The 24,069-nt window shown below is 43.7% G+C and overlaps 1 protein-coding gene across 1 annotated transcript; it reads left to right on the top strand.

The window, feature by feature from the left end:
* Positions 1-22,185, top strand: LOC109871780 (matrix metalloproteinase-14). Its single transcript, XM_031806863.1, has 10 exons — positions 1-572; positions 12,956-13,104; positions 13,278-13,400; positions 13,805-14,112; positions 14,526-14,687; positions 14,862-15,028; positions 16,891-17,029; positions 17,586-17,736; positions 20,188-20,303; positions 20,494-22,185. The coding sequence occupies exons 1-10, from the start codon at positions 474-476 to the stop codon at positions 20,871-20,873; spliced, it is 1,794 nt and encodes a 597-aa protein (XP_031662723.1). The 5' UTR covers positions 1-473; the 3' UTR covers positions 20,874-22,185.
* The last annotated feature ends 1,884 nt before the right edge of the window (positions 22,186-24,069 follow it).

Below are 24,069 nucleotides of genomic sequence, written 5' to 3'. Positions count from 1 at the left end.
AGGCCTCGCGGGACTGTCAAACTAGCAGTTGCTGTGTGGCAGAGAGAGAGGGGGTGAAGAAAGAAGAATCAAAACATCCCGACACAAGAAACATTTAGGAGAAGCTGCAAATAAATATCTAGGCCTAAAACGCTGAGACGGCGAAAAAGAGAAACAAGTTTGTCGTTTATAATTATTGTGGAATGTGAGCTGTTAAAACGTTGCCAAATTATTGATGCAACCTCTCGCAGCTCTTTAATCAAGTTACTCCTCAGTTTATGTTTACAAATACATCTGGTTTTGATTTTAGAACAAGTAAAGAATGTCCGGCTTTCATCAACGCAAATTGCTGTTTAAACAATTATATTTTTGATCCATAATTTTGAATTTGGAAGCGTTCTTCCAACCGGTGTAGCTACTTCAAGAATCAAGGAAAAGTGATACAGGGAAAACAGAACCTATTTGGTCGTTTTTGCCGGTGTCGTGGTCGAGGAATGGCACTCCGTGTAGAGGCATATGCCCAATTGCTGTTGCTCGTGTTGGCATTGGACCTGAGCGTGCAAGGAGCGGCGCCACAGTATCAAAAACCAGAGGTGAGTGAGTCATAGCCTGCTCTTGGGAGGTCACTCAAAAGTAAATAACAGTGATTGATAGTTTGTTGCCAGATTCCTCAGAGTTAACGGCTACCCTGGAGCGATTGGGGTTATGTGCCTTGCTCAAGGGCACAGCGACATATTTTACACCGTGTCGGCTCCCGGAATCGAACCCGTACCCATTTCAGATTACAGGCACAACGCTAGGCTAACCACTTGGCAATAACTATGTAAAAAAAAATATATATGCATCGTGATGTTTTTAACCTGATATATAGCAATGGGCCCTACTGTTAACCTCAAAAGCGCAAATAACTTATTCTTATCTTAAAAGAGCCAAATTGGTCATGATTGCAGAGAGAGACACGGTCTGTCAAGCAGTAAGACTTTTCATTTGATTAAGTAAATGGTTTAAATTCCGCAAAATAAGCATATATTTTAAACTGTTTACACATTTATAGTCCAAATTGATGATTAAAAATAGACGTTTTGAACAGATATTTTGATCAATTTCACCCATAGCCAATTTGTATAAACATTTGTGTATTATTCATTTAAAGTGTTGTGTTTCTGTCATACCCAGAGCTGAGAAATTGGAAATGGAGCTAATCTGATATTTTTTAAATATTTGTAATTATTTCACTTTTATAGCCTAATGGTATGACCCTAAGATGTCAAACCTATATGAGCGATATGCCATCAGACTTTTGGGACGCTATAGTCTATCAACTCAGTTCCAACTGCATCTGAAACATCAGACTCTCCACTTGATATAGAGACATTGGAACGTATTTACATTTAAGAGTTATTTTTGATATATAGTGGCTGCCATGTTCCCCAGGGGCCAAATCTGGGGTGGCTCCATGCCTATATCTTTTCGGGGTACATACATCGACCTTTGTGCCAAATCTGGTGCTTTTATCACAACGTATTTCAATTGAGTTCACATGTTCATCTTAGCCAGCTTAGCCACACACCACTAGTATACACAATAGATCATTTTGAATTCCTCCATATTAACACAGAAATCATGGTAAATTGTGGTTTTTGGTTGGTAACGAGTTTTTGAATTTGTTACATTTCTGACCTCATGGGTTCAGAAATGTACCCTTGTTGGCGCTTTTAGGGTTAAAAAGTTGTACCCCAAAAAGCAAGGAAATAATTTCCCAGGTCTGGGATGTCAGACTGTCAGTAGAACCGGGGGGATGTGGGATGGATCTGACCTCAGCTAAAGGACACAGACCACAATGAGGATGGCTCACATGACAACATTTAGAAATGCTGAGGAGGCAAAAGAAAAGAAAAAGAGAAGAAGGCAAATGGGGAGAAATACCATGGTCTCTGTATTGTGGTCAGGTACAGAGGCACTTTCTGAAAGGATAGGGGATTTAGAGTTGCGGGTAGGACCCAACTTCAAAGGCATGCGGAAATATAATTGTTGACATCTGTCCTGAGTTAGGGTTGAACTGGGGGAAGGGAGTTTTACAGAGAGAAGGGCTGTGTCTGAAGAGATGATAGTCTGATGGTCAGCAGTGGAGGAGGACTCACCAGCAGTCAGTATCCCTAGCCAGAGAGATATGAAGTTCCTTTGTTTCGACTACAGGAATTCACCATCATGTTAAACCCCAACGCACCCCATACTCCTACTAACAGACATCTAACATTTATGAAAACAGTCAGCTAAATCATGTCACAAGAAGCTCTGACAACATCACTGTAGATGTCAAATGTCCTTTTGATGTTTTTAATCTTACTGCTGGCGCCTGAACTGTAATCTGAGCATACTGTAAGGGGCCTGAACTGTAATCTGAGCATACTGTAAGGGGCCTGAACTGTAATCTGAGCATACTGTAAGGGGCCTGAACTGTAATCTGAGCATACTGTAAGGGGCCTGAATTGCATTTCCAGCTGTGCAAATGGAAAGAATAATTTATCTACACCAGGGATGGGAAATTGACTTTTTCCAAATAAAAATAACTGAAACTCAGTCGGGAATAGTAGAATACACAAGGTGCAATTTTGAAATGTGATTGTGCATCAGCTGTTTTTCTCTTGTTATATCAGTCAATGACAGTCACTCAATTAGCCCATGTCAGCTGAAACGTTTCAGAATGGTAAATATGTCTAGCGGCCAGTGCTTTTATATAAAACTATACTAAATATATATTCACGTCACCAAATAATTGATTAAAACACTGTTTTGATTAAAACATTGATTAAAACATTGTTTTGCAATGAAGGTCTAGTAGCCTCAGCAGCACTCTGTAGGGTAGCACCATGGTGTAGTCGGAAGACAGCTAGCTTCTGTCCTCCTCTGGGTACGTTGACTTCAATACAAAGCCTAGGAGGCTCATGGTTCTCACCCCCTTCCATAGACTTACACAGTAATTATGACAACGTCCGGAGGATGTCCTCCAACCTATTAGAGATTTTGCAGCATGAACTGATATGTTGTCCACCAAATCAAAGGGTCAGAGAATGAATCTAGTACTGAAAGCATAAGCTACTGCTAGCTAGCACTGAAGTGTATAAAATGTGGTGAGTAGCTGACTCAAAGAGAGAGAAAGACAATAATTGAACAGTTCTGAATAAATTAATTTATTCCAACATTTCTGGAGAAGCAGGAGAGAGAGAGAGCTATCTATATTTCGTAGTGTATATTTTTCTCACTGTCAGTTACTTAGCTAGCATCGAATGAAGCTAGCTAGTTTCGCCTACTCAAACACCTGGCTCAAATAGAGAGGGATGCTATGTTAGCTAGCTGACTATGGCTATTCAACACTGGAACTCTTCCAAGGCAAGGTAAGCTTTTGGTTTTATAAATGTACTGCCACCGGGGCCCACCGGTGTAACTGCTGAACTGCTTGTTGCTGACTACACTGTACTGCATGATTGTAGTGGGTTTACTAACACGTTAGTTCTAGTAAATATGTTGACTATGAGATGACAACAATGTAGGCTGTGTGTAGCGCTTAGTGTACATTATATATGAAGGGTTGGCTTGGAAATGCTTTTTTGAGTTGTCACAGACAGCTGATGTGTTGTGCAATGAAGTCCACAAGCAAAGGGGAAAAGTGAGAGAAGGAGAGCGCATAGATATGCTAGAAGGAATTACACATACAACAAGCTGTTTGAATGTGGCTGCTATGAAAGTGAACCGTATGTGAACAGGGGTGTATTCATTGTGCCGATTCTGTTGAAAAACGTTTCTTAAACGGATGCAAAAGGAAAGAAACGGGGATTAACATACCTAAACCAGAACTAAATTTAGTTTAGGGCCCCAAAAAAGGCTAGGGCCGACTCAGACTGCGTGTGGGGTTATGGATGTGGGTATGCAGACCCGTAAGTCACTGCAGTCCCTCATGATGAGTTTAGATTTTTTGTGGCCCCCACCTCCATCAAAGTTGCCCCTCCCTGACCTAGATTAGACTGTCAATTTAGCAGAAAGTAGGCTGTTAGGTCTCTTAGAGGGAACTGAAGCGCTGATAATTGTTACATCTGCTCCTGCCACACCCTCTACTGCTCATCCTGTGTCTTCTTGACCCGCCGCAACTCCCCCAGTGCTCTCCCACTCTCCCTATCTCTCTCTGTGTGTGTGATTGTGTGGGCGGAGACAGGTGTGCTGCAGTCAGAGCAGATCCCCACCAGCTGCAACCTGTTCCATAATTAAGACCTCTACAAATACTAAGTCCTGCCACTTCCACACTGCCAGATCGTAATCTCTGCTCAGTCAGTCTACGTTTCTAGCCGTTTGTTACTATTTAGATCCTGTTTTCCTTGCCTGACACGGTTTTTTTCCTCTCCGCTACAGTTTTGCCCGCTCTGACTCTGGTCCCTGTCTCCAGTCCCACGTCTCCTCATCCTGCTACTCCGCTCTTGACTCCCCCACTCTCACTCCAGCCTCAGCCTCCGTACCTGGTTTCCTGCAACCCGCCCGAGCTTCCCCTGGCCTGCACTCCATCTTCCCCCTGTGTTTCAATAAATAGCTTCGTTATTTCATTCCTGTCTTCTTGTCTGAGTCTGCTTTTGGGTTTCCCTGTTCCACTCCACGTAACAATCATGTCAGTCAACGAGTTTGCCATTTAGACAGATAAATCCGTTTTTTACTTTAGAAGCAAGTAAAGAATGCGCAGCTTTCATCAATGAAAATGGCTCTTTAAACAATTATATATATTTTTAAACCGGGCTTTTACTATCCGGGCCTTTCTTTACTTTGCGGGTGTCATGGTCGAGGAATGGCACTCCGGATAGAGGGAATGCCCGACTGCTGTTGCTCATGCTGGCATGGGACCTGAGCGTGCAAGGCGCTGCACACAACTCTTGGGAGGTCACTCGAAGAGAAATAACAGGGATTGTTGGCTTATTGCCAGATTCATCAGAGTTAACGGTTACCCTGGAGCGATTGGGGTTATGTGCCTTGCTCAAGGGCACATCAACATATTTTTCACCTCCCGGAATTGAACTTGCAACCTTTCAGATTACTAGCACAACGCTCTAATCGATGAGCTACCTGCTGCCCATTTGAACACTGCAATCCATTTTTTAATAGTTAGAGGGGCAATATCCTCTGAAACTATGCATTGTGATGCTCTTACCTGATATAAAGCAATAGGCCCTACTGTTAACCTTAAAAGTGCAAAGCTTTAAAGTGCCAAATTGTTAATGATTGCAAAGAGACAGTCTGTCGTCCATTAACACTTATTTTTGTAACAGTCAAATGGTTTACATTCCGCAAAATAAGCATATACACTATACAGTACCAGTCAAAAGTTTGGACACACCTACTCATTCAAGGATTTTTCATAATTTTTACTATTTTCTACATTGTAGAATAATAGCGAAGACATCAAAACTATGAAATAACACATGGAATCATGTAGTAGTAATTTTAGACTCTTCAAAGTGGCCACCATTTGCCTTGATGACAGCTTTGCACACTCTTGGCATTCTCTCAACCAGCTTCATGATGAATGTTTTTCCAACAGCCTTGAAGGAGTTCCCACATATGCTGAGCACATGTTGGCTGATTTTCCTTCACTCTGCGGTCCAACTCATCCCAAACCATCTCAATTGGTTTGAGATCGGGTGATTGTGGATGCCATGTCATCTGATGCAGCACTCCATCACTCTCCTTCTTGGTCAAATAGCCCTTACAAAGCCTGGCGGTGTGATGTGGGTCATTGTCCTGTTGAAAAGCAAATGATAGTCCCACTAAGCACATACCAGATGGGATGGCGTGTCGCTGCAGAATGCTGTGGTAGCCATGCTGGTTAAGTGTGCCTTGAATTCTAAATAAATCACAGACAGTGTCGCCAGCAAAGCACACCCACACTATCACACCTCCTCCTCCATGCTTCGTGGTGGGAACCACACATGCAGAGATCATCTGTTCACCAAAGACACGGTGGTTGGAACCAAAAATCTCAAATTTGGACTCTTCAGACCAAAGGACAGATTTCCACTGGTCTAATGTCCATTGCTCATATTTCTTGGCCCAAGCAAGTCTCTTCTTCTTATTGGTGTCCTTTAGTAGTGGTTTCTTTGCAGCAATTCGACCATGAAGGCCTGATTCACACAGTCTCCTCTGAACAATTAATGTTGAGATGTGTCTGTTACTTGAACTCTGTGAAGCATTTATTTGGGCTGCAATTTCTGAAGCTGGTAACTCTAATGAACTTATCCTCTGCAGCAGAGGTAACTCTGGGTCTTCCTTTCCTTTGGCGGTCCTCATATGAGCCAGTTTCATCACAGCATTTGATGTTTTTGCGACTGCACTTGAAGATACTTTGAAAGTTCTTGAAATGTTCTGCATTGACTGACCTTCATGTCTTAAAGTAACCATGGACTGTCGTTTCTCTTTGCTTATTTGAGTTGTTCTTGCCATAATATGGACTTGGTCTTTTACTAAATAGTGCTATCATCTGTATACCACGCCTACTTTGTCACAAAACTGAATGGCTTTACTGAAGAGCTCAGTGACTTTCAATGTGGCACTGCCATAGGATGCCACCTTTCCAACAAGTCAGATCTTAAAATTTCTGGCCTACTAGAGCTGCAAGTGCTCTTAATGTGAAGTGGAAAAGTCTAGAAGCAACAACGTCTCAGCCGCGAAGTGGTAGGCCACACAAGCTCACAGAACGGGACTGCCAAGTGCTTGAAGCACGTGGCGTGTAAAAATCGTCTGTCCTTGGTTGCAACATTCAATACCAAGTTCCAAACTGCTTCTGGAATCAATGTCAGCACAAGAACTGTTCGTCGGGGGCTTCATGAATCACCATGCACAATGCCAAGCGTCAGCTGGAGTGGTGTAAAGCTCACCGACATTTGACTCTGGAGCAGTGGAAACGGGTTCTCTGGAGTGATGAATCACACTTCACCAACCGGCAGTACAACGGATCAATATGGGTTTGGTGGATGCCAGTAAAACACTACCTACCCGAATGCATAGTGCCAACTGTAAAGTTTGGTGGAGGAGGAATATTGGTCTGGGGCTGTTTTTCATGGTTCGGGCTATTAGCCGATTCCAACAGGGCTAAGTCCCTTATTTCCAGTGAAGGGAAATCTTACCGCTACAGCATACAATGACATTCTATATGATTCTGTGCTTCCAACTTTGTGGCAACAGTTTGGGGAAGGCCCTTTCATTTTTCAGTACGACATTTCCCCCGTGAAAAAAGTGAGGTCCATACAGAAATGGTTTGTCGAGATTGGTGTGGAAGAACTTAACTGGCCTGTAACAGAGCCAGTCAACGTTGACTGCCTATAGTGCGTTCGTAAAGTATTCAGACCCCTTCCTTTTTCCACATTTTGTAACGTTACACCCTTATTCTAAAATAGATTCAATAAAATAAAAATCCTCATCAATCTACACACAATCCCCATAATGACAAAATAAAAAACTGTTTTTTTTTAAAGATTTTTTATTTAAAAAACCCAGAAATACCTTATTTACCTAAGTATTCAGACTCTTTGCCATGAAACTCGAAATTTAGCATCCTGTTTCCATTGATCATCTTTGAGATGTTTCTACAACTTGATTGGAGTCCACCTGTGGTAAATTCAAATGATTGGACATGATTTGGAAAGGCACACACCTGTCTATAAGGTCCCACAGTTGACAGTGCATGTCAGAGCCAAAACCAAGCCATGAGGTCGAAGGAATTGTCCATAGAGCTCTGAGACCGGATTGTGTCGAGGCACAGATGTGATGACGGGTACCAAAACATTTCGGCAGCATTGAAGGTCCCCAAGAACACAGTGGTCTCCATCATTCTTAAATAGAAGAAGTTTGGAACCACCAAGACTCACCCTAGAGCTGGCCACACATTTATAGTCAAAATGTATGTTTCAAAATAGACGTTTTTGTATGTTTGGACAGATATTTTTTTAAATAAATTTCACCCATAGCGACTTTATTATAAACATGTGTGTGTTATTAATTTAAAGTGTTTCTGTGATACACAGAGGCTGAGAAATTGGCAATTGAGCTAGTCTGGTGTATAGCCTACCGGTATGACCTAAGATGTCCACGGATATGGGCCATATGTTATTTGTGCGCCAGTGCCATCAGACTTTTGGAACGCTATAGTCTAACAACGCAGTTCCAATTGACAGCTTTTCACTGTTTCTGTTCTACATTTGGGGTAACTCACCAACAAACCAAATATAATACTTCTGGTAATTTGAGTGACATTTGGCCATAATCTTTGCACCAGTACGCTCACTAGTATTGAGAGAGAGATAATACCCTAAAATAACAGTAAATCAAGATCTGCAGGTCTGTGTAATAGCCAATTAGCTGTTTAAAGACCATAGTGCCAGACAGAGCATGGAAGGTAGGTGTGTCACATATTGTGGCCTCGGGGAAAGCGAGAAAGTGGGCAGAGGATTTCCTCTTTGCTTGACAACACCTTGTATTGGTCTCACTGTGGCAATACGCCTGCAGCCTGACAATACACAAAGCGAATGACACAGGAAGGTGGAGGAAGGCGGAGGGTCAGCCAGTATAAAGAGGGAACCAGTCTGATGGAAATGTGAATGAGTGGGAAATGACGGAATGCAACAGGAAGGAGAGAGATAATTAGAGGGAAGGAGGTCATACCCACAAGAAGGAAGAGAAAATAAGTAATTGTGATAATGCAATTTGGGAACACAACAGTTTAGGTTTATGAATGGTGCAATTAGGCTATACCCAGTGGGACAGGATGTTTAATCATAGGTCACAAATGCATAGTACACTTCCGCAAGCAGGACTGCTGGGTACAAACATGGCCACCAGCCTACATCCCAGGGACCAGGAAAGTTTCCTGACCATATGACCTGAACAGGAAATACTCAGGATCTTAGTTATAACCTTATGATAGGTCAAGTCATCTATTCATTAAAAAAAACTCTGGACCCAATTGTTGGTAATGATACGATAATGAAGGAGATTCAACTTTGACCATCTCCTCCATTTTCTTGTTTTTGCTTTTGAGCAGAGCATTCTCTGTTTTGACGAAGTACAGAGATGCAAAAAGATTGGCTAATCCTGAAAGGACTTTGGCGTCATTGGGATGTTTTTCAGATTTCATTTCTGACTTCATCTGTTGCTCAATCTTGTTGACGTTGGCTGGCTAGAGGACTGTTTGCTTAGACAGCCGATGGCAATTCCATACACACTTAGGTAGAGAATAGTCAGAGGTCAGGTAGGCTTAATAATGTAATGTTGCAACACCACCCAGACACACACATTTATGATTAATGACTCTGATGATGATGTGTGTGTGTGTGTGTGTTCTGATTTGTAATAGTGTGTTCAGTCGCTCCTAAACCAAGTGTCTTGTATGGGCCAGATCATTGTGCCAGTATATTGTGTATTTATCTATGAGGCTATGAGCCTTCTTTCTCATGATCAGCTGTTCCGTTTGTGTGTTGAGGCACACTAAGTTGATCAGTGATCTGGAGCACTGAGATATATTCCCTGTAAAGCGCCTTCACTGTCGACCAGAGTTTTATTTCCATTGGCACAGAGCAAACGGAGCAACTGACTTAGTTTTTTCTTCTCCTTTCAAATGTAATTCAGTCATCTTTCTCTATTTCTATGCAGGGGCGCGAGTGCACGCACACGCACGCACACGCACACGCACACGCACGCACACGCACGCACACGCACGCACACGCACGCACACACATCCTTCGAACTCTCATTTTCAAGGCCAGGGAACATCCTTACCTCTAAAATGTGTAGGCCTATTAGTTTGTTACTTTGTTTGTGTAAAAGTCTACATACTAGGTCTGACTCACTCAACTAAAGTAAATAAAGGGACCACTATAACTGCCCACTCTTTAGGCTTCGGTGATCAAAACTGCTACAGTCAGAAGTAGTGAAAAACACTTGAAAGACGTTTTTTTTTTATGGACCCACCAATGGGACCATATATGGGAGGAGTGGGACTCACTAGGCTTATGGTTGAAAGAAGTGTTCAGTGTTACTGAATGGCTCTTTTGCACGTACATCCATTTTAAATGCAGCCTAACGACATACACTATGGAAGACCCAGATGAAAGACGAACAAAAGGTATAGTGGCCTGAGAAAGAGCTGCTTGTGGCCTTATACCATGCATAGAACTGAAACTTGTCCTGAAACAAACTCTTCCTCCAGACATGTCCTCCCACCTCCATTATATTTAAACCATCATAACCCATTAATTACACACTTCGCCACCCCCCTCTCTTTCATGATGCTCATTGACCTCTCTCCCCCTCACTCCTTCATACGGATTTACTATACTGTAATACACTGAGTTTCCTCCACCCACACACACAGTATAATGAAACTGCAGACATATAACTGGAGTACATTTTGATACAAAGAAAATGCTGAAATGACATAATTACTAGTTCATTAAAAGTGTAGTTTTTTTGTTCATATATTCATTATGTTCCTGGAACATGTACAATAACCTACCAGGCAGTAACTGTACACTAACGATGTACTGACTGTGCACTGGGTGTGGTTGTTCACAATTATTTAACCTCAGGCCTCTGGGTTTTCCGTAAGATAAAAGAGTGGGAGGAGGAGTGTGGAGAGAAGACGACAGAGAGACGGGAATGGGGGGAGGGGTTTTGACTTTGGTTTGTATGGGATCACAGAGAAGTTCTCAGTAAAATGACTGACTGACTGACTGTGCTGTTTCACAATACACTGACACTGTTGAGGCAACAAAAGAGCTGAATAGTTGCAGGTCAAACATGCAGCCAAACAATCCATATTTTAAAGTTGTTAAAAACACTTCCTGGGTGTGTGCTCACTTATTCCTAGCTTATTGACAAGGTTCAAGTCAGGGTGTGTTCAGAAGAGAATATCAGATAGGTGGGTCTCGGGTTTACCTACCTCACATTAGCCACAATGTTATTTCCAACTCCTGTTTTTTTTTTGGAGGGGGGGGGGGGTAGAAAGGGCAGAGCTGAGAATGTATGAGAGAGGTTTGGAACCCAGCCACTGGATCTGAAAGAGAGGGAGGCACCAGAGTTTGATGAGCTTCCAGGGAAATGCAAGGTCAAATATATACTGTAATCATCCGACCCCTTCTCTAGTGTAGCCCCAGACACTTCACAAGGAGAAGCCTGGAAAAAAGAGGCCAGTCTAGATCTATAGTGATGTAGGTTCAAATTTTACCTACAGAATGTTTTTAGTTTCACTGTTAAGTTATGTCTACCAAGATTTGGGCTTTTCCCTACAAGGGCTTGAGTGAAATCTGAGCTGTCTTTGTATGGTGCCATTTTGTCCTGGTTTGGTTTCAGTGTGTCAGCTTCAGTCAAATTGGCCTTGGTTTCATCCATCTGGACACAGCCACTGAAGAGTACTGTTTATGTTTGAATATTTTTATAGTTACTCATTGGAAGGGCCATCGCCTGTCTGTGGACCTTGTGCTTCTCACGCAAGCCAAAACATATGAAAACATAAATTGGAAGATTCAGTTGAAGTCGGAAGTTTACATACACTTAGGTTTGAGTCATTAAAACTCGTTTAACAACCACTCCACAAATTTCTTGTTAACAAACTGAAGTTTTGGCAAGTCGGTTAGGACATCTACTTTGTGCATGAAACAACAAAAACAAAAGGAGATAATCGTGGACTTCGGTAAACAGCAGAGGGAGCACCTCCCTATCGACGGGACAGTAGTGGAGAAGGTGGAAAGTTTTAAGTTCCTTGGCATACACATCACGGACAAGCTGAAATGGTCCACCCAAACAGACAGCGTGGTGAAGAAGGTGCAACAGCGCTTCAACCTCAGGAAGCTGAAGAAATTTGGCTTGTCACCAAAAACACTCACAAACTTTTACCGATGCACAATCGAGAGCATCCTGTCGGGCTGTATCACCGCCTGATCCGCCCACAACCGTAAGGCTCTCCAGAGGGTAGTGAGGTCTGCACAACATATCACCGGGGTCAAACTACCTGCCCTCCAGGACACCTACACCACCCGATGTCACAGGAAGGCCAAAAAGATTGTCAAGGACTGACATCATTGGAGTCTATTGGAGGTGTACCTGTGGATGTATTTGAAGGCCTAACTTCAAACTCAGTGCCTCTTTCCCCGACATTATGGGAAAATCAAAGGAAATCAGCCAAGTACTCAGAACAAAAATGATAGACCTCCACAAGTCTGGTTCAACCTTGGGAGCAATTTCCAAATGCCTGAAGGTACCACGTTCATCTGTACAAACAATAATATGCAAGAATAAACACCATGGGACCACGCAGCCATCATATCGCTCAGGAAGGAGAGGTGTTCTGTCTCCTAGAGATGAACGTACTTTGGTGCGAGAAGTGCAAATCAATCCCAGAACAACAGCAAAAGACCTTGTGAAGATGCTGGAGGAAACAGGTTCAAAAGTATCTATATCCACAGTAAAACAAGTCCTATATCGGCATAACCTGAAAGGCTGCTCAGCAAGGAAGAAGCCACTGCTCCAAAACCGCCAGAAAAAACCCAGGCTATGGTTTGCAACTGCACATGTGGACAAAGATTGTACTTTTTGGAGAAATGTCCTCTGGTCTGATGAAACAAAAATAGAACTGTTTGGCCATAATGACAATCTTTATGTTTGGAGGAAAAAAGGGGAAGCTGACAAGCTGAAGAACACCATCCCAACCGTGAAACATGGGGGTGGCAGCATCATGTTGTGGGGGTGCCAATTGAGCGTCGTCCCACGGACCTCCCGGTCGCGAACTCAGGCTCTCTGGTGGCACAGCTGGCGCTGCAGTACAGCGCCCTTAACCACTGCGCCACCCGGGAGGCCCGGATACAGTATTTCTGACTTATCTGTGGTGTATTCATTCTTCAACCATTCAGGACGTTTTAACATTACACCCTCTTCCTGTTCCATGTTTTAGGTGTGGCTGCAGCAGTATGGCTACCTGCCCCCAGGTGACCTGCGGACACACGCTGCCCGTTCCCCTCACTCCATCACCACGGCCATCGCAGCCATGCAGAGGTTCTACGGCCTGACCATCACCGGCTCCATTGACCCCAAAACTGTAGAGTGAGTGCCTCTCATGCTAAACAACTGTTGCAAGTTCAGGACCATACTACCCTGTTTGTAGGACCAGGAGCTTATAACTTGGCCGTTAAAAGCAATTGTGTGAAATCACCGATTCAGGGTTATTGTAAACAAATGCCGGTTTGTGTGACTAGTCCCTGACTTGTGTTTGCCAGGGCAATGAAGCGGCCACGCTGTGGAGTTCCAGACAAGTTCGGGACTGAGCTGAAGAGTAACCTGAGAAAGAAGCGCTACGCTATCCAGGGCCTGAAATGGGATAAGACTGATCTCACCTTCTGGTAAGTTATCCCTCCAACTGATCTCACCTTCTGGTAAGTTATCCCTCCAACTGATCTCACCTTCTGGTAAGTTATCCCTCCAACTGATCTCACCTTCTGGTAAGTTATCCCTCCAACTGATCTCATCTTCTGGTAAGTTATCCCTCCAACTGATCTCACCTTCTGGTCAGTTATCCGTCCAACTGTAGGGTAACAATGAAAAGAACAGCCACAACGCATATGGTGAAGTCATGTAAAGTCATACTAATCTTAGCCAGATTTTCTGAAATTTCCCAGTGATTTATTATGTGGTAAAATGAATCACTGTTTTCCCCGTCTCTTCTCTTTACTCACTTCATTTCTATATTTTTCTGTCACAAACTGTGCTCTTCTCTCTCTAACGAGGCTCCCTCTCTCCCTCTTAGTATACAGAACTACACCCCTAAGGTGGGGGAGTATGAGACCCATGACGCTATCAGGAAAGCCTTCAAGGTGTGGGAGAGTGTGACCCCTCTACGCTTCCGGGAGATCCCCTACAGTCACATACGGGACAAGGTGGAGGACTTTGCCGACATCATGCTCTTCTTCGGTGAGGGTTTCCATGGCGACTCCAGTCCCTTTGACGGCGAGGGGGGTTTCTTGGCACATGCCTACTTCCCCGGTAACGGCATAGGGGGAGACACACACTTTGACTCTGCAGAGCCTTGGACGGTCGGCAACAGTGATCTGTCAGGTGAGTGACCTCGAGTGTTTGGAAGAGGGAGAGGAATGTTGTGATGGGAAATTCACTGGCGGTATGTCAGATTCAATCTGTTGGGAGTTGCCATGCTCCCTGGGCGGTTGTGAGCGGCAGGCCACAAAAACACATCATCAGCAAGCCCCGACGTGTGTGTTTTGAACTTATCCCCAGGGCGTGTTTGTGTGGGGAAAGTGCATAATATACAGTTTTTTTTCTTTTCGTTTTGATGGTGAGATAGAGGCCTGCTATTTACCACAGGGATATCTTCTCAATGCTTTAGAAGTTCCCAGCCAGTTCAATTTGAATAGTGCTTTTGCTATACATGCACACATACCATTGTTATAACAAGCTTGAATTTAATGGGGCAATTGAATGTGACGGTGATGACATAGTTCTGTTGGTCTTAGGTAATGACGTGTTCCTGGTGTCGGTACATGAGTTGGGTCATGCCCTGGGTCTGGAGCACTCCAACGACCCCTCTGCCATCATGGCTCCATTCTACCAGTGGATGGAGACAGAGAACTTCCAGCTGCCTGAAGATGACCTCAGGGGAATACAGCAAATCTATGGTGAGCTCAGGCTAAGAGAAAATTCATTATAATTACTGTTGGTTGTTATACTGTATCTAGGCTATAACTAGGGCGCAAAGTTCATTTGAGTCAGATCACGAAAAAAAAATGAAGGGCCTAGGTATTGATAGTAGTAGAGGATTACATGTATTACTCTCTCCCTCTACCGTGCAGGGGGTAGATCAGGTGGTGGCCCCCGCCCTCCCCCACCTAGCCCACGCTCCCCTCACCACCCACCCAAACCCACTCACACCCCATACAACCCTCGCTTTGGCCCTGACATCTGTGAGGGACACTTTGACACCATCGCCATCCTCCGAGGAGAAATATTTGTCTTCAAGGTACTTCATTTACAGATATGTATAGCTGAAATGAGCTTTGTCATTGTATGTATATTTATAAACTGGGCGGTTCGAGCCCTGAATGATGATTGGCTGACAGCCGGGGTATATCAGACTGTATACCACGGGTATGACAAAACATTTATTTTTACTGTTCTAATTACGTTGGTAAGCAGTTTATAATTACAATAAGGCACCTCGGAGGTTTATGGTACATGGCCAATATACCATGGCTACGGGCTGGGTCCAGGCAACCCTTAGCTGTGGTATATTGTTCATATACCACACCCCCTCTGGCCTTATTGCCTAAATATACAGTACCAGTCAAAAGTTTGGACACACCTACTCATTCCAGGGTTTTTCTAGATTTTTTATATTTTATACATTGTATAATAATAGTAAAGACATCAAAACTATGAAATAACATCATGTAGTAACCAAAAAAGTGTTTAACAAATCTTCATATATTTTATATTTGAGATTCTTCAAATAGCCACCCTTTGCCTTTGCAGCTTTGCACATTCTTGACATTCTCTCAACCAGCGTCATGAGGTAGTCAACTGGAATGCATTTCAATTAACTGATGTGACTTGTTAAAATTGAATTTGTGGAATTTCTTTCCTTCTGAATGCGTTTGAGCCAATCAGTTGTGTTGTGACAAGGTAGGGGTGGTATACAGAAGATAGTCCAATTTGTTAAAAGACCAAGTCCATATTATGACAAGAACAGCTCAAATAAGCAAAGAGAAACGACAGTCCATCATTACTTTAAGACATGAAGGTCAGTCAATGCAGAACATTTCAAGAACTCAAAGTTTCTTCAAGTGCAGTCGCAAAAACCATCAAGCGCTATGATGAATCTGGCTCTTATGAGAACTGCCACAAGAAATTAAGACCCAGAGTTACCTCTGCCGCACGGGATAAGTTCATTAGAGTTACCAGCCTCAGAAATTGTAGCCCAAATAAATGCTTCACAGAGTTCAAGTAATAGACACATCTCAACATCAACTGTTCAGAGGGGACTGCATGAATCAGGCTTTCATGGTCGATTTGCTGCAAAGAAACCACTACTAAAGGTCACCAATAAGAACACGAGACTTGCTTGGGCCAAGAAACACAAGCAATGGACATTAGACCAGTGGAAATCTGTCCTTTGGTCTGAAGAGTTCAAATTTGAGATTTTTGGTTCCAACCACTGTATCTTTGTGAGATGCAGAGTAGGTGAACGGATGATCTTTGCATGTGTGGTTCCCACCGTTAAGCATGGAGGAGGAGGTGTGATGGTGTGGGGGTGCTTTGCTGGTGACTCTGTCTGTGATTTATTTAGAATTCAAGGCACACTTAACCAGCATGTCTACCACAGAATTCTGCAGCGATACGCCATCCCATCTAGTTCGCGTTTAGTGGGACTATCATTCGTTTTTCGACAGGTCAATGACCCAACACACATTCAGGCTGTGTAAGGGCTATTTGACCAAGAAGTAGAGAGATGGAGTGCCGCATCAGATGACATGGCCTCCACAATCACCCGACCTCAACCCAATTGAGATGGTTTGGGATGAGTGGGAACCCAGAGTGAAAGAAAAGCAGTCAACAAGTGCTCAGCATATGTGGGAACTCCTTCAAGACTGTTGGAAAAGCATTCCAGGTGAAGCTAGTTGAGAGAATGCCAAGAGTGTGCAAAGCTTTCATCAAGGCAAATGGTGGCATCTTTGAAGAATATAAAATATATTTAGATTTGTTTAACACTTTTTTTGGTTACTACATGATTCCATATGTGTTATTTCATAGTTTTGATGTCTCACTATTATTCTACAATGCAGAAAATAGTACAGGTATTATCCATGTCTCTCTCTCCTCTAGGATAAGTGGTTCTGGAGAGTCCGTAACAACGCAGTTCTGGACGGATACCCAATGCCAATAGGCCATTTCTGGAGAGGCCTGCCATCAAACATCAATGCTGCTTATGAAAGGGATGATGGGAACTTTGTATTTTTCAAGGGTAAATATGTCCTTACTCTTTACTCTATTACCACCCCTGCATAATACTATTCTATAGACCTTTATTTGAACATTTATTTAACTAGGCACGTCAGTTAAGAACAAATTCTTATTTACAATGACAGCCTACCAAAAGGCAAAAGGCCTCCTGCGGGGACGGGGGCTGGGATTTAAAACATCTATACATATTGTACAAAACCCACATCATGAGAGGAGAGACACCACAACACTACATAAAGAGAGACCTAAAGGCATCAAAATACCATGGCAGCGACACATGACAACACAGCATGATAGCAACACTACATGACAAGAGCACGGTAGCAACACAACATGGCAGCAGCACAGCATGGTAGAATCACAAAGCATGGTACAAACATTTTTTGAGCACAGACAACAGCACAAAGGCAAGAAGGTAGAGACAACAATACATCACGTGAAGCAGCCACATCTGTCAGTAAGAGTATCCATGAAGAAGATATATAGACATATAGAAGACATTGTAATTCTTACTGAGGCAAACCACTCATTCAGATTCTATCTCTCTCTCTGTGTAGGAGACAGGCACTGGGTTTTCAAGGAATCTATTCTGGAGGATGGTTATCCCAAGTCTCTAAAGGAGATGGGCAGTGGTCTACCCAAAGACAAAATAGATGCCGCCCTCTTCTACACCCCCACCGGCAAGACATACTTCTTCAGGGGAAACAAGTAAGTCTCTTTACATCTGAATGTCTCTGTGTGTTTGAATACATCAACATGACATGACTGAGTGGAGTTGAAATGTATACACTAAACCAAAGAATGTTGAAAACGTAACATTATGACATTAACTATTGTTCCCTGAAGGAGGGAAACGAGCTATAACATACTATGGGTAGTCGCACTCTTGCAAATTTGGTTGAAGAATCTACAATCATGTGGGGGGCGTACAATGAGTTATAGCCTGTACCCCGACATCATTGTTCGCATTACCCAGGGCGACACTGCGCATGAGCGCCATTAGTCAGAGGAGGCAGCGAGTCTCCCATAAAAGCGTCATCTGAGGCCTCATGGACTTGGATAATTTTTCTCCACCACTCTTGACAACCTTGTGTATGAATGTGGAGGGACCTGTTTTATTGAACTCACATTTGGAATACACAACACCCTTGATACCCAAAAACAATGGCGTTGAAAAAATGTGTTTAGGTGCAAACATTTGCCTGAAGCCCGGTCCACTCTGGGTTCGAGGCTTTGTCCATCCGTGACGTACCCAAATTGGCAGTGCCACTTAGTGGTACTGTTGTGACCACAGGTTTTTGGGGAGGCTGGTAAGTGAGGACCCGATCTCGTGCCATCCCCAAGCTAGGTGCATGGGGGCTGTCACCTTCCAGCAGGACCATCTCTTACCTTGCCTCTGGAAGTGGGGTGACGCTTGTGTCAGGCAGACTGGCATTGCGCCTGGGAACCAGAACGGTCTGACCTGGTGCTGGGCTCGGCCCCCGGCACAGCCTGCTTAGCTGAAGGAGCTCCGCCTGCCAGCCTTCCGGAAGGTTCCCCCTCCGGCATCCCGAATGAACCTCCAAGGGAGAAAAACGTGCAACGCCTCTTCCTGCTTCTTTTTGGCCTCGAACCGGGCCTGCATATCCTCTAGGTCCGAACCGAACAACCCTGTAGGAGAAATCAGCTCATTGAGGTACATCTGTCTGTCCCTCTCCGGCACCTGCGAGAACGTCAGCCAAAGATGACACTGTGCCTCCACAGTAGCTCCCATTCTCTTCCCGGGCTCTTGAACAGTGCTCCGGGACACGTGCAGAATGAAGTAGACCGTGACACGGATATCATCCAGGAGCTCTGCGTGGGGCTCACCTGGTGCCAAAGCCATGCCCCGCCTCCTCCAGCATCTCGGCCTGGTAGACCTGCAGCATAGTAATAGACAACAGTGAACGGGCAGCCACCCCCTCTGTCCTATACACCTTCTCCAGCTGAGCAGCCGAAAAGCTACAGTGCTTGTTAGGGAGCGTAGGATTTGCATTAGCCACGCCCTAGTTAGTCAATGGGGATAGGTTAGCCAGCTAGCTTGCCATCCACCTGAGGCGTGTGCACCAGCACGTCCCCTCCAGCCCTTCCCGATCCATGAAGGGGGCACACGCATGCAGCATCAGCTTAGCTGAATGCGGGTTGGACTAGGTTGTTGCCAATTCTTTGATGAAATCCAGAAAAAGGGGTAGGTGGTGCTTCCCACCGAACCTTCATGACTTCTGCTGCAGGGGTGAACACGCCCACTTCACCTCCAAACGTATAGGCGCCCTGCGGCACAGTTCTATGAACAATGCGCTGGATACCAAGTTTTCATTTTCCCATTGTTTGTTTTAGTAGCGTGAATTGCTCCTGTTCACACTGAGGGGAAGAGCGAAATAATTGGGGGAATGAATCCGAGCCTCAACCTTATCATCTGACCAAGGCGGGGCTTCCAGCGAGGCATGGATTTCATTGTCAGGTGTGATTGTGGATCCTTCAACCGAAGTCGCGAGCATGCGACTCCCCATAGTATGTTGTACTGAAGTTGACTGACTGAAATGGGACATCGTATTTCTCTGTCAATCCCAGGTTTTCACTTTAATCATAAAAAAAGAAGATCTTTACAGGCAACCTTACATCATACACACACACACACACATCTCACATATATATCCAGTAGATAAGGCAATGGTGATCCATGCAAAGGAGTGATAATTCAAGCAAGAAATTCTGGATCAATTATGCAGTTACTTCTCTAATTGCTATTCGGCCAAAAGATGCTTGCTAATTCCCCAAATAAGTATTGCCACTTTTGCTCGTAAGAGGTCGCTGACATTTGAGTTAAAGAAGTCAAAACCAGCAATGAGAAACACAGAAATGCTACAATTATACTATTCATTGCACATTGGTTATCCTGCTGAACTCAGTTAATTAAGAGGCTTAGCTAAAAGAAACCAGAACATAATTATGTCTCCGGGAGGCTTTGTCTTTCACTGGCCCACCAAGCTTACATCTCATAACTCAGACCACGTCAGCTGAGCAGCCACATCTTTGGAGGAACAAAAGACTTGTAGGTGTGTGTCAGCACAGACCAGAGGTTTGGAGATATGCAGATGCACTCATGTTAAACTGAAACATGTCTGTCTCTCCCCATGTTAGGTACTATCGTTACAATGAGGACTCACGCTCTGTGGACCCTGAATACCCCAAACCAATCAATGTGTGGCAGGGCGTCCCAGACAATATTAAAGCTGGCTTCATGAGCAGAGACCAAGGTAACCGTCCTGTGTGTTTTTGTGTGTGTGCATGGGTGCATGCAAGCGTGCAGTGTGAGTCTTTTTTAATGTCCTAATCTAAAGAAAACAAATGTTTTTTGTGTGTGTGTGTTTTCTCAATGGATAAAGTTATCCCAACTTTGTATTTCTTATTTTACATCTTTATCTCCCCTCTGTTTTTGGCTCTCAGGACACACCTACTTCTACAAAGCCAATAAGTACTGGAAGTTCAACAACCAGAAGCTTCGTGTTGAGCCTGGATTCCCCAAGTCTGCTCTTAAAGACTGGATGGGCTGTCCAGAGGAGGACCCCAAGACCGACGGAGGAAGGGGGGGTGGAGGACATGACCGGGAAGACAGAGAGGAGGATAGAGATGAGACAGAAGTAATCATCATCGAGGTGGAGGAGGAAGGAGGATCTGGCGGAGGGGCGGGTGCCGTGGCAGTGGTGGTTCCCCTCATGCTGTTGGTGTGTGTGATCCTCACTCTGGGGGCACTGCTGTTCTTCCGCAGATATGGCACCCCACGCCGTCTCCTGTACTGCCAACGCTCCCTACTGGACAAAGTGTAGAGGGGAGGAGAGGGAGAGGAGAGAAAGGGAGGAGAGAGAGGAGGTTGATGAGTTGAGAGGGGCTGTAGGGGAGAGAAGAGAGCAAATAGAGAGTAATTCTAGTGGAGATAAAAAGAGAAGTCTGTGGACCTTGAATGAGGGTTAGCCAGAGCCAAGATATACTTGTTAGCTATAGCTAAAATATTCCTACCACTACCAACTTAAACATGGAGGAGATTCCTTTTTCTCTTCCACTCCCACTCTATTCTTCCATTTCTGTCCCCTCTTCTCTTCCCTCCATTCTCTCTCGTTCTCTCTGTGGTTGTTGACTCCAGCTCTTCGCTGTTTGTTTAGCCTTTTTAAATGTCCTTTTTTTTTTGTGGGTGTCGTCAGTGTTTGTGTCCTTGCGAATTTCAGCTTTGAACATGACTATGTCCAGTGCCTCCATCTGCCCATATTTAGTGTCGACTGTGTTAAAGAATACAATCAGCATCATTTCATGTCATGTGGATGTTCTGCTCCATGATAGTACATGACGCTAGATTCTGTCAAAGCCTTTTACCCATTAAGCGTTGTCTCCTATATCTCAGTTCTATCCCATGAACTATGAACTGTCTAAAGAGAGGGGGTATATATCAGATAAGTCTATTCACTAAACACTCAATGAAACACAAAAAGTGCTGCAGTCAATGCGTGCGCCCAGTCCATCCTTACCACAATTTGATATCTCGATATTTCAGAGAGCCAGTATTGAACATAAGAAATGCCAAATTATACACCTACAGTGCCCCTTTGAAGCATATATAACACTAATTTGAAAGCTGAGCAATTTGTCTGTGTCATTAATATTCCTTTATGTCATACAGTGTTTTAATGATTATTATTATCCAGGATGTTGTCATTATTATTATGTCTATTACTATTGTTATTGTTGTTCTCCATGTATAGAATGTGTTTGTGTACATTGTCATTAAATGTCCTGCTGGACAGGGAACTACATTTTGAAAGTGGCCTTAATTTTATATTCATTTTGGGGGAAAGTGAATGGGATGGGGATATTATTTTTGAAACTTGATTGTTTTTCCGTCTCAATGCAATAAATTGAAGATATGGAAATGACTCCTTTTTGTCAATGCACTTGTTTACAGTTCTCAATTCATGGTGCTGTTTTTTTTTATTTTTCAGGGAAGAGAGGGTTTACTAGTAGTAAAAACAATAATAATTATATTAATTTTTATGATAATAATGATAACTATCGGAACTATTTGAATGAGATTGTGCCTGTCTTTTTCACTTTTACACTTTTCTTTAAAATAAAATGTTTTGAAAAGTTCTAGCTATATCTGCTATTTATTTTGGTTTTCAGATCTAAGTGGTCAGTCATGTGCACGCACACTCACACACTCAGAGGCACATTAACAAACAACATTGTAAAAACAAATGCAAGTAAAATCCTAACTGAAGCTCAATATCACCTTGGTATTGCATTCACCAATTACCTCTTAACAAACTGTCCACATAGCACTTCCTTATCCACCTTATTATCAGACCGCAACTGGTCCCATACTCACTCTTCCTTTACCTCCAGGGTTCTTGCTCCCCAAAAGCTCCATTGGTGCTTGGAAACTGGCAGGCCTGAAACTGGGTTGGAAAATGAAGGCTGTGTCCAAGGATTAAGTGAAACCAGGAATGAAGAGGATTGTGTAAACCCTTTGGCATTCACAGCAGAAAAACATGTTGGCTATTGTGTGTGTGTGTGTGTGTGTGTGTGTGTGTGTGTGTGTGTGTGTGTGTGTGTGTGTGTGTGTGTGTGTGTGTGTGTGTGTGTGTGTGTGTGTGTGTGTGTGTGTGTGTGTGTGTGTGTGTGTGTGTGTGTGTGCGTGCGCGTGCTATATGTGTGTTATATGAGCCAATGAAGCACGTTCAAATCAACAGGCTAACGCGTTTCCTCTCAGCTAATGGGCCTTTGACAAAAAGCTGAGGTGCATGGGAGAGGGCAGAAAGACAGAGGAGATGACTAGTTAACATAAGATATTCTTATGATTAAAGAATGGCGCAATTACATTGATGATGTACTGTATTTTCCTATTGTGTTAAAACGATTTAGGCTGACCAGCCTTTCCATCTGCTACAGTATGTTGTGGAGTTGAGTTTTGGACTGGGGAGAGAGTCACGAGGCTCACTCCGGTTGGGAGGGGGGAGGGAGGGTTAAATTACGACATCTGGAATTCCGACTGCATCTGAACTGCCAGACACTCAGCAGGACAACAGGATGGGGGATTGGAGGGGGTATTTCCATTGTGTGTGTTCAGTTTATGCCTGTGTCTTGCTATACTAACTGCAGAATTAGCTGAGAGAAGAGAATGTGCACGCATACATACATACACAAACACACACACACACACACAAGTCTGACAAGTTAGCAAGACATGGAGGATATAAAACACTTAAAACACAGTATGTGTTTTGTCCTTCATGCCTTGTTAACTTGTCAGACATGTGTATGCAGGCATTTGTGCGCGTGTGTTTGTGTGCACATTCTCTTCTCCCAGCTAATTCTGCAGAATGAAAAACAACATCAGCATATTCCTCCCCACAACTCCCTCTCTCTCTCTCTCTTCTTCCTCTTCCTCTCTCTCTCTCTTCTTCCTCTTCCTCTCTCTCTCTTTCTCTGTGTAACTGGAGACAGTTTCTTTCCTTTCTGCTAAATGACTCACTTTATTCACAAGTCTTAGCAAAGACCACTTCGCTCAATGCCATCCTCCTCTCCCAGTCCCTCGTTCATCATCCATCTCTCATCTGTCTCTTCACCTAAACAGATGAAAACATACTCTTCCTTCTCTAATGGAGCCTACATTTCTTGCAGTCCCTTTATTTTGCTTCCTCTCTATTTTCCCAGATCCTTCCATCTCTCCAGGAGAGACTTCCTGTGGCTGTTTTAAGTTGCCGTGCAACTGACCTGCTAATTAATGGACCTTGGGTGATGAGGAGGTCACACTCTGTCTGCTCACAGTGTGACATCACAGTCTGGCCAGACAAAACATGAATAGGACACAGAGTTTTTTTTGCTGACCATAAGACTTGACCAGGAAAAACTCAGGCTCAAGTTGTAGACTATAGCTAGGAACTGAAGTTGTTTTGGTCAAGTCAATTGGTCAGGAAAACTCTAGGCCCTCATGAACCCATTACCCGCAACAATACTCTACAGGTGGACCTC

The sequence above is a fragment of the Oncorhynchus kisutch genome, linkage group LG27, assembly GCF_002021735.2.
Source record: "Oncorhynchus kisutch isolate 150728-3 linkage group LG27, Okis_V2, whole genome shotgun sequence".
Lineage (NCBI taxonomy): Eukaryota > Metazoa > Chordata > Actinopteri > Salmoniformes > Salmonidae > Oncorhynchus > Oncorhynchus kisutch.
The sequence above is the reverse complement of the archived record's forward strand: the minus strand, read 5'-3'. Positions and strand labels throughout refer to the sequence as shown.